The sequence below is a fragment of the Oryctolagus cuniculus genome, chromosome X, assembly GCF_051225735.1.
Source record: "Oryctolagus cuniculus isolate XC-2025 breed Fujian yellow rabbit chromosome X, ASM5122573v1, whole genome shotgun sequence".
NCBI lineage: Eukaryota > Metazoa > Chordata > Mammalia > Lagomorpha > Leporidae > Oryctolagus > Oryctolagus cuniculus.
In genome coordinates, this window is record NC_142888.1 from 33,016,217 (window position 1) to 33,027,377 (window position 11,161).

The 11,161-nt window shown below is 44.2% G+C and overlaps 1 protein-coding gene across 1 annotated transcript in view; it reads left to right on the forward strand.

Annotated features, from left to right (window-relative positions):
• The window catches only part of ZNF81 (zinc finger protein 81), a 64,431-nt gene that overhangs the window by 43,673 nt on the left and 9,597 nt on the right, over positions 1-11,161 (forward strand). The window contains exon 4 of the mRNA XM_008272556.5: positions 288-383. Coding sequence (XP_008270778.1) covers positions 288-383 — 96 coding nt within the window. The remainder of the gene's footprint in view (positions 1-287; positions 384-11,161) is intronic.

The window sequence follows — 11,161 nt, forward strand, 5'->3', positions numbered from 1 at the left end:
AATAAGTTCCCGTTATTGGAAGCCACCCATATTTTGGTACTTTGTTATGGCGGCGCTAAGAAACTAATACAGAGCCTCAGAGAGGACGTTTCCATTCTCAGCTGCCAAGCATTTTGGGACATCTACAGTGTTTGATGGTTACTCTGGATTTCTCTGAGATTCTTCAGTCCCTTCCTGCTTCTGTGATGACTAGACTACTCTGTTCCTACTGAAAGGCGGTTACTTTTCCGAGGAACAAGTGCAAAGCAATTAGCCGGGCCCAAATCTCTATCGTGTCCTGTTGACAGGATTTGAAGTCCCCAAACCAGAGGTCATCTTTAAGTTGGAGCAAGGACAGGAGCCATGGATGTTGGAGGAAGAAGCCCCGCATCAGAGATGTTCAGGTGAGTAATTGTGAACCAGGAAGAAGGGGAGACATGGAAGTATTTTTTTTTTCCTGAAAAAGGCTATTGCTACTCTTTTTAAAGGTTCTACACTTTGGCCGGTGCCGCGGCTCACTAGGCTAATCCTCCGCCTAACGGCGCCGGCACACCGGGTTCTAGTCCCGGTCAGGGCACCGGATTCTGTCCCGGTTGCCCCTCTTCCAGGCCAGCCCTCTGCTGTGGCCAGGGAGTGCAGTGGAGGATGGCCCAGGTGCTTGGGCCCTGCACCCCATGGGAGACCAGGAAAAGCACCTGGCTCCTGGCTCCTGGCTCCTGCCATCGGATCAGCGTGGTGCGCCGGCCGCAGCGCGCCAGCCGCGCCGGCCATTGGAGGGTGAACCAACGGCAAAGGAAGACCTTTCTCTCTGTCTCTCTCTCTCACTGTCCACTCTGCCTGTCAAAAAAAAAATTAAAAAAAAAATAAAAAAAATAAAAATAATAAAAAAAAAGGTTCTACACTTTGGAAGTTGCTTGAAGATAAATAGCATTGGCCTCTCAGAATAAATAGCATTGGCCTGTCAGATACCAAATTTTTCTTTCTCTACCTCACAGTTAAAAATTGTTTGGCTTTTCTCCAGGAAAATTGCCCCAGTTCCCATCCTCTGGATCATATGCTGACTTTTTCACTGTGGTTATTTTTTACTATTAGAGTGGATATTTAATAGTACCTAACTGTGATTTTTTCATGCTTTCTTCTGTTTTTTTTTTTAAAGTTTTATTGAGAGTCAGAAAAAGAGAAAGATAGAGATAGTGGCAGATACAGAGAGCTCCCATCTGCAGATACACTCCTCAAATGCCCCTAACAGGTGCTGAAGCTGAGAGCCCAGAACGCAATGCAGGTCTCCACACTGGTGGCATGGACTCACCTGCTGCCTCCTAGAATATGCATTAGCAGGAAGCTAGAATCAGGTACTTGGATATGGGATGCAGGCATCTCAAAAGCAAAATTTGAACTGCTATGCCAAACACTTGCCCCTAGACCACTCACTGTTGACACAGATATAGAGCTATACATGAGAAGGTTTGCCAAATGAATTCAAACTCACTCCAAATGTGTCTCTTCATATAAGATTATTCTCATTTGTAATGGAGATTCTGAGGCAACCAATCTCCCACCTGCTGGTTCACTTCCAACATGCCTACAATAGCCAGGAATGGGCCAGCCCAAATCCAGAGACCAGAAACTCAATCCAGGTCTTCTACATGGCTGGAAGGAACCCACCCACTTGAGCCATCACCTGCTACCTACCAGGGTGCACGTTAGCAGGTACCTGGAATTGGGAATGGAGCTGGGACTCAAACCTAGACTTTCCTTTTTTTTAAAGATTTTATTTATTTAGTTGAAAGTCAGAGTTACACAGAGAGAGAAGGAGAGGCAGAGAGAGAGAGAGAGAGAGAGAGAGACGGTCTTCCAGCCACTGGTTCACTCCCCAATTGGCCACAATGGCTGGAACTGTGCTGATCTGAAGCCGGGAGCCTGGAGCTTCTTCCAGGTCTCCCACGTGGGTGCAGGGGCCCAAGGACTTGAGCCATCTTCTGCTGCTTTCCCAGGCCACAGCAGAGAGCTGGATCAGAAGTGGAGCAGCCAGGTCTCGAACCAGTGCCCATATGGGATGCCAGCACTGCAGGCAGCGGCTTAACCTGCTACACCACAGTGCTAGCCCTAAACCTAGACTTTCATACATGTGGATGCTATCATCCCAACCCTAGGCCAAATGCCTGTCCCCTCATTGTGATTTTTAACTTGCAATCCTCTGATGAGAGTTATGATGCCAAGCATCTTTGCATGTGCTTGTACATTTTTAAATGAAATGTCTATTCAAATATCTTTCCCACTTTAATTGGATTGTCTTTTTTAAATTAATGTATTGGATCGCTTCCCGGCCGTTGGCTAAGATCAAGTGTAAATTAATGTATTGGAGAGAGACAGGCAGATGGACAGGCAGACATCTTCCATCCACTGGTTCATTTCCCAAATGCCTACAACAGTCAGGGCTGGGCCAGGTTGAAACCAGGAGCCAGGAACTCCACCCATGACCCCTACATGGGTGGCAGGGGCCCAGGTACCTGAGCCATCTTCTCCTGCCTTCCCAGGAACATCAGCATGGAGCTGGGTAGGAAGCACTACTATGTATGATGCCACTGTTGCAGGTGGTGGCTTAACCAGCTGCGCCACAATAGCAGCTCCTGTCTTATTGTTGAGTTTTAATATAGTTCCTTTAGATGCAACTCCTTTGTCAGATATATGCTAATACTCTGTTTCAATCTGTGGTTTGCAATTTCATTTTCCTACTAGTGCCTGTCAAAGAGCAAGAATTTTAATTTTGCTAATATCTGATTTATTATCTTTCCTTATTGTTACTGCTTTTTATTATCTGCTGAAGAAATATTTGCCACCACAAAATAATAAAGATTTTCTCATGTTGTCTTCCAGGAGTTTTTATCAGTTGAGGTCTATGATTCATTTTTTTTTCTGGTCTGTAATGCAAGAGTTGATGTTAATTTTTCACTACTGATTAATTGTCCCAAAACCATTTGCTGAAGAGATTTTCTCTGTTTTTCCATTTAATTTCCTTGACATGTTTATCAAACTCAATTGACTTCACACAGATGCTTCTTGACTTACTGGGGGTATCGCAATAAACTCATTGTAAGAGATGTACAATTTGGGACATGCTCAGTTGGACTTGCTCCAAATGGTGCAGTTAGAAATGTGCCAGGGGATTCCAATTCAATCCCATCAAGGTGGCATGTACCAATGCCATCTCACTAGTCCAAGTGATCAATTTCAGTTCACAATTGATCACACTGATAGGTCTAAGAGTCAAAGGGATCACACATACAAGACTAGTGTCTGCTAATACTAACTGATAGAATCAAAAAGGGAGAGTGATCCAATATGGGAAGCGGGATACACAGCAGACTCATAGAATGGCAGATGTCCTAAACAGCACTCTGGCCTCAGAATCAACCCTTAAGGCATTCGGATCTGGCTGAAGAGCCCATGAGAGTATTTTAGGCATGGAAAGCCAAGACACTCTGGCAAAAAAAAAAAAAAAAAAAAAAAAAACTAAATGAAAGATCTCTGTGAGTGAGATCCCAGTAGAAAGAACGGGCCATCAAAGGAGGAGGTACCTTTCTCTGAAGGGAGGAGAGAACTTCCACTTTGACTATGACCCTGTCTAAATAAGATCGGAGTTGGCGAACTCAAAAGGCTTCCATAGCCTTGCCAACTCATGACAAGATCCTAGGGGGATTACTGATGCCATAAACAAGAGTGTCAAATTGTTAAGTCAACAACAGGAGTCACTGTGTACTTACTCCTCATGTGGGATCTGTCCTTAATGTGTTGTCCAATGTGAATTAATGCTATAACTAGTACTCAAACAGTATTTTATACTTTATGTTCTGTGTGGGTGCAAACTGATGAAATCTTTACTTAATATATACTAAATCAATCTTCTGTATATAAAGATAATTGAAAATGAATCTTGATGTGAATGGAATGGGAGAGGGAGCAGGAGATGGGAGGGGTGCAGGTGGGAGGGAATTTATGGGGGGGAAGCCATTGTAATCCAAAAAATTATGTAAATTATATTTACTAAATAAAAGTTTAAAAAAAAGTAAGTTGAAAATATCTTAAGTCAAAGATGCTTTTAATACACCTAATATGCTCAGTGTGTTTCACTTTTACACCATCACAAAGGTGGAAAATCCTAAATTCAGCTATTGTAAGTTTGGGATCATATATACATATGAGCCTGTTTCTGAGCCTTCTTCTCTATTGAATTAATCTATTTCTCAATCAATTTTTAAAAAGTGGGTTTTATTATTATTCCGGTATGGTGCAGCCAACAGATCAGGTGACAGCTACCACTGAAAAGATAGTTTTTACACACCGTTTCCAAGAGGATGGGCCGTGCCGCACCATGGGGAGCCACGTGGGAAGCACAAGGGTCCATCAGGAGGCAGAATGAATGAGCGTCAAGCACAGACCAGAACATTTATTATGGACTTTGTGGGAGGGAATGGACCAGGCAGGGTAAGCAGGCTGGGCAAGTCTAACATTGGTTAGCCTGGGGCTGGTGGTGTGGTACAGGGAGTTAAGCTGCAGCCTGTGACACCAGCATCCCATATCGAAGTGCCAGTTCATGTCCCAGCTGCTCCATTTCCAGTCCAGCCCCCTGCTAATATGCCTGGGAAAGCAGCAAAGGATGGCTCTAGTGTTTGGCCACTGACTCCCACATGGGAGACCTGGATGGGCTTCCTGGCTCCTGGTTTCAGCCTGACCCAGCCTTGGCTGTTGCTGATATTTGGGCAGTAAACCAGTGGAAGGAAAATGTAAGCTTGCTCTCGCTCACTCTCTCTCTCCCTCTCCCTCTCCCTCTCCCTCTCCCTCTCCCTCTCCCTCTCCCTCTCCCTCTCCCTCTCCCTCTCCCTCTCCCTCTTCTCTCACTCTCTCCCTTTCTCTGTCACACTGGCTTTCAAATAAATAAAATAAGTCTTTTTCTTTCTCTAGCGATTAGCTAGCCCTGGAGGGGCAATCTTTCCAGGATCAGCCAAGCCCAAGAGTGTAAAGAATAAAATAAATAAGAAAACACAGTTAATACATAGCCCTGTACACACACCCATACTATTTTATTACTGTAGCTTTTATAGTAAATCTTCAAATCAGGTAGTATAAGTTTTCCAGATTTTCTTTTTTTTCTTTTTTTTAGTTACTTTAGCTCTTCTAGGTCATTTCATTTCCACATAGATTTTAAAATCAGTTTTTAATTTTATCAAAAAGGCTATTGGGATTTTGTTTGAAGTTGAGTTGATTCTATAGATCAGTTTTGGGAGAACTGACATCTTAACAATATTGAGTCTTGTAATTGATGAACATAGCATATTTTTACAGTTATTTAGATTGATGAGACTGGCGCTGTGGCGTAGAGGATTCAGCCACCACCTGCAGTGCCAGCATCCCATATGGGCACCGGTTCGAGTCCCGGCTGCTCCACTTCCAATCCAGCTCTCTGCTATGGTCTGGGAAAGCAGTGGAAGATGGCCCAAGTCCTTGGGCCTCTGCACCCATGTGGGAGACCCGGAAGAAGCTCCTGGCTCCTGGCTTTGGATCAGCACAGCTCTGGCCATTGCGGCCAGTTGGAGAGTGAACCAGCGGATGGAAGACCTCTCTCTCTTTCTCTCTGCCTTTCCTTCTCTCTGTGTGTAACTCTGACTTTCAAATAAAATAAAATCTTTAAAAAAAAAAAAAAGTGAAGTAGTCAGCACACAAACCGGCACCCACATAGGATGCAGCATCACAAGCTGTAGCGTAACTTGCTATGCCAAAATGCTGGCCCCATAAATGTTTGTTAAATAAAATTATTTATTTGAGAGGGAGGGAGGGGAAGGAAGAGAGAGAGCATGTGTGCTTCTGTCTTCTGGTTCACTGCCTGAATGTCTGCAGGGGCCAGGACTGAGCCCCAGACACGACTTAATCTTTTTTTTAAAAGATTTATTTATTTATTTGATAGTTAGAATTACACAGAGTGGAGACGCGGAGCGAGAAAGAGAGACCTTCCATCCGCTGGTTCACTCCCCAATTGGCTGCAACAGCCAGAGCTGCACCGATCCGAAGCCAGGAGCCAGGAGCTTCCTCTGGGTCTCCTGTGTGGGCACTGCGGCCCAAGGACTTTAGCCATCTTCCACTGCTCTTCCAGGCCACAGCAGAGAGCTGGATCAAAAGTGGAGCAGCCGGGACTAGAACCTTCCCATATGGGATGGCGGCACTGCAGGCAGCAGCCTTACCCACTACGCCACAGCACCAGCCCCATGACTTAATCGTAAGATTTACTGAATGCGGCCATTCAAGAGAAAACCCAGAAGGGGAAAACTCACTACATGCCCATCACTTCCTCTGGTTTTTGACTCCCCTCCAAAATCTTCTTGCTTTGTATTGTTTGCTTTTCTTCTTTTTGTTTTGTTTTCTGTAGATTATACTTGCTCTCTATAGAAGGATCTTTATTTAGGAGTTCACTTCTCCATACCTAAAGTAGAGCTGTTACAACTGATTCTTGTACGTGGATCTTGTTATGACATTTGCTAAATTCCAATAATTCTACTGGTCCCTTTTGTGAATATCCTGCATTTCCCTTCACATATGGTCTTGTCTTCTTATCATTTCCGTTTTATCTGTATGCTCTTTATTTTTATTTTATCTTTTTCTCAACCTGAAGGCAAAAGCTTTTGGTCTTTTACCATTAAGTGTATGTAATAACTGTGGTTTTTCTCACATACTCTTTATTAATTTGTTGCAATTTCTTTCTCTTTGGTGATTAGTATATTTAACATGACTGGATGGTAATAGGGATCTGTAGTTTGATAAGATATTTTTTAATTATGTATTTATTTATTTGAAAAGCACAGTTAGAGAGAGAGAGAGAGAATCTTCCATCTGCTGGTTCATTCCCCAAATGGCTGCAACAGCCAGGTCTGAAGCTCCATCCAGGTCTTTGACATTAGTGGCAGGGACCCAAGTACTTGGGGCATCTTGCACTGCTTTCCCAGGTGCATTGGCAGGGAGCTGGATAGGAAGCAGAGCAGCCAGGACCACTTGTCAAAAATCAGTTGGCTGATACAGGATGTTAGCATCACAAGCAGTGGCGTAACCCATTGCACCACAACACAGGCCCATTCTCAGTACTTTCTCTTCTTTTATTGAGATAACCATTTCACCCTGCTTAAAAGTATGTGTTGAATTTCACTAATTTTAGATGTTAAATTGACCTTGCTGTCCTAGGATAAACCGTACTTGGTCATGGTATATTACCTTCTTTTTTTTTTTTTTTTTTTTTTTTGACAGGCAGAGTGGACAGTGAGAGAGAGACAGAGAGAAAGGTCTTCCTTTGCCCTTGGTTCACCCTCCAATGGCCGCCGTGGCCAGTGCGCTGCAGCCGGCGCACCGCGCTGATCCGATGGCAGGAGCCAGGTGCTTCTCCTGGTCTCCCATGGGGTGCAGGGCCCAAGCACTTGGGCCATCCTCCACTGCACTCCCGGGCCACAGCAGAGAGCTGGCCTGGAAGAGGGGCAACCGGGACAGAATCCGGCGCCCCAACCGGGACTAGAACCCGGTGTGCCGGCGCCGCAAGGCAGAGGATTAGCCTAGTGAGCCGTGGCGCCAGCTTGTATATTACCTTCTTATGTATTTCTTGATTCTTGCTAGTATTTGTTAAGGTAATTAATCTCCATGTTTATGAGAGATAGTAGTCTTTAGGTTTTTTTCCCTTATAATAACTTTAAGTTTGCTATCCTTTTAATGCTAATCTTATAAAATGAGTTTTGAAATTTCATACCTGCTGTGTTTTCTGAGTTTATGTGAAATTGCTATATTTGTTGGAAGTTTTCAATGTTTACTCTCCTGTTTTATGATTTTGTATAAAATTACCTGAAATTTTATAATTTTTACTAAATATATGTTAAATTTCACCATTGAACTCATTTGAGTCATCTAAAGTTGTCTTTGTGAGACTGTCTTTAATTTCTTTTTTTTTTAAAGATTTATTTATTTACTTGTAAGTCAGAGTTACACAGAGAGAAGGAGAAGTAAAGAGAGAGAGAGAGGTCTTCCATCCGCTGGTTCACTCCCTAGCTGACTGCAACAGCCAGAGCTGCGCCAATCCGAAGCCAGGAGCCAGGAGCCGCTTCAGATCTCCCACGCAGATGCAGGGGGCCAAGGACTTGGGCCATCTTCTACTGCTTTCCCAGGCCATAGCAGAGAGCTCGATGGGAAGTGGAGCAGCCGGGTCTCGAACCAGTGCCCATATGGGAGGCTGGTGCTTCAGGCCAGGGCATTAACCCACTGTGCCACAGTGCCAGCCCCATAGTTGGAGATTTTAACATACCTCTCTCTATAACTGGTAGTATAAGCAGACAAAAGAAACTGTAAAAGGTGGATTTGAACATAATCAGCCAATATGGCCTAATTGACATGCACAGGTTACTACCTACATCCAACAACTGTAGAGTAAACATCATTTTCAAATGCACATAACACACTCACCAAAATAGATTTTTGGGGGGACTAAAGTCAAAACAAATTTCAAAGGATTAAAATCATACACTGGGCCGGCGCCATGGCTCACTTGGTTAATCCTCCGCCTGCAGCGCCGGCATCTCATATGGGCGCCGGATTCTGTCCCGGTTGCTCCTCTTCCAGTCCAGCTCTCTGCTGTAGCCCAGGAGTGCAGTGGAGGATGGCCCAAGTGCTTGGGCCCTGCACCCGCACGGGAGACCAGGAGGAAGTGCCTGGCTCCTGGCTTCGGATCGGCGCAGCGTGCCAGCCGTAGCAGCCATTTGGGGGGTGAACCAACAGAAGGAAGACCTTTCTCTCCATCTCTCTCTCTCACTGTCTAACTCTGCCTGTCAAAAAAAAAAAAAGTTGCAGTTGTCTTTGTCATTAACTTTATGGCATAAACTTACACATACTGCATATTATATTACACAGGACCAGTAACTCTTCTCTCAGTGCTGTCTCTCACATGGCCATTATTTCTAACTTAAAATCAACATCTGTATAGTTTCCTCAATTCATGCTTTCCTTAAATTTCTCATCTTGTCTTCAATGCCTGCCATGACTGAAGCTTGCCCCTACATCCAGTCTTTTTATTATTTTGTGCTCTACTATCCAGATAATACTCAGTTGTGCATGTTTGTTCAGGATGTCACCCATGAAATGGCCTTGCCTATGCCAAATTTCTTGCTCATCCTCATTTCTGTTTCCCAATATGCCAGGTGCTTTTGCCCCTAATAATTTGATAAGTCTCTGAAAATAAGAGCTTCTGTCTTACTTTCATTATTCAAATGCTAAGCATGAAGAAGATACTTATATTAATAGTAACTAATTGAATTTGTGGGGGATAAGAATAGAAGAGTATTTTTGCTCTCAGAAGGATTTTTTTTAATTCTGAGAGCAATTCAATGGAACACAGATTGTTATTGGAAAGTAAAGACAATGGTATCATATTTGAAAGTTTATATTTGTGTAGAGTGTTTCTGTTGTAATAGAAGTCCATTAAAATTATTAGCAAAGTGAATAGCATAGAGAACGTCTGCTTAAGTTCAGAAAAAAAGTCTTGGGTCTGGTGTGCTGGCACAGTGGTTTAAGCCACTGCTTGCAGTGCCTACATCCCATATTGGAGCACTAGTTTGAGTCCTGGTAGCTCCACTTCAAATCCAGCTCCCTGTTAATGCACCTGGGAAAGCAGCTGGAGATGGTCCGAGTGCTTAGGCCCTGCCACCCACAAGGGAGACTCAGCTAGAGTTTCTGGTTCCTGGCTTTGACCTGGTCTAGCCTTGGTTGGTTGGGGCCATTTGGGGAATGAGCCAGCAGATATAAGATCTCTCTCTCTCTCTCTCTCTCTCTCTCTCTCTCTTACTCTGCCTTTCAAATAAATCTTTTTTTTAAAAAAAAAAAGGAAAAATGTCTTACTAGTATTGTGATCAGATAAATTTTCAAAGTAAAATATTCTTGAACTGCTTCATGAAGCACACATACCTTTTTTTTAATGGCATAGAAGAAAATGCTAAAAAGGCTTCGTGGAGGAAGAGGCCATGACATATTCTTTAACTTGGGAATCAATCAGACTGACTTGAGGCATTTTTACGAGTGGCGAGTAGAATATAAGCCTATAGGAGTATCTTTTTTTTTTTCTAGACTGATGATTCTTCATCTGTGTACTGTTGGTAGAATCGGTGGACTCAGGAGAGGGAGCAAACTTTTTACAGTAAGCACTGGCACTAGTGATCTCAGTCTTATCTGGTACAGCCATAAGCTTAGAATTTAATAATTGAGGGGCCAGGGCCGGCGCCGCGGCTCACTAGGCTAATCCTCCGCCTTGCGGCGCCGGCACACCGGGTTCTAGTCCCGGTTGGGGCGCCGGATTCTGTCCCGGTTGCCCCTCTTCCAGGCCAGCTCTCTGCTGTGGCCCGGGAGTGCAGTGGAGGATGGCCCAAGTGCTTGGGCCCTGCACCCCATGGGAGACCAGTAGAAGCACCTGGCTCCTGCCATCGGATCAGTGCGGTGCGCCTGCCACGGTGGCCATTGGAGGGTGAACCAATGGCAAAGGAAGACCTTTCTCTCTGTCTCTCTCTCTCACTGTCCACTCTGCCTGTAAAAAAAAAAAAAGCCTTTATTGTGGGAGCAAACTTTTTACAGTAAGCACTGGCACTAGTGATCTCAGTCTTATCTGGTACAGCCATAAGCTTAGAATTTAATAATTGAGGGGCCAGCATTGTGACTTAGTAAGTAAAGCTGCAGCATACAATGCCAGCATCCCATATGGGTGCTGGTTGATGTCCTGGGTGCTCCCTGCTAATGCACCTGCTTGAGCACCTGCACCCATGTGGAGTCCTGAAGGAACCTCCTGGCTCCTGGCTTTGGTCTGGCCCAGCCGTTTCCATTGTAGCCATTTGGGCAGTGAATCAGCAGATGGAAGCTCTCTCCACCTCTCTCTAACTCTGACATTCAAATAAATAAAAGAAATCTTAAAAAAGAGAAGTTACTAAATGACAAAGCAGAACTGCTTCTAAAACCATGCTTAGGAAGTCAGTGCTTAACATTTTCAGAATATGTTGAAGCCAAATGTATAAGAATACAGAAACAAATTCAGAATAGGAGGATGACTGCAGCATAGTGGGGTTACTGAAGTTCACAATCAGGTATTACATGCTGTGTAGAGAACTGGGAGAGGAGCTGG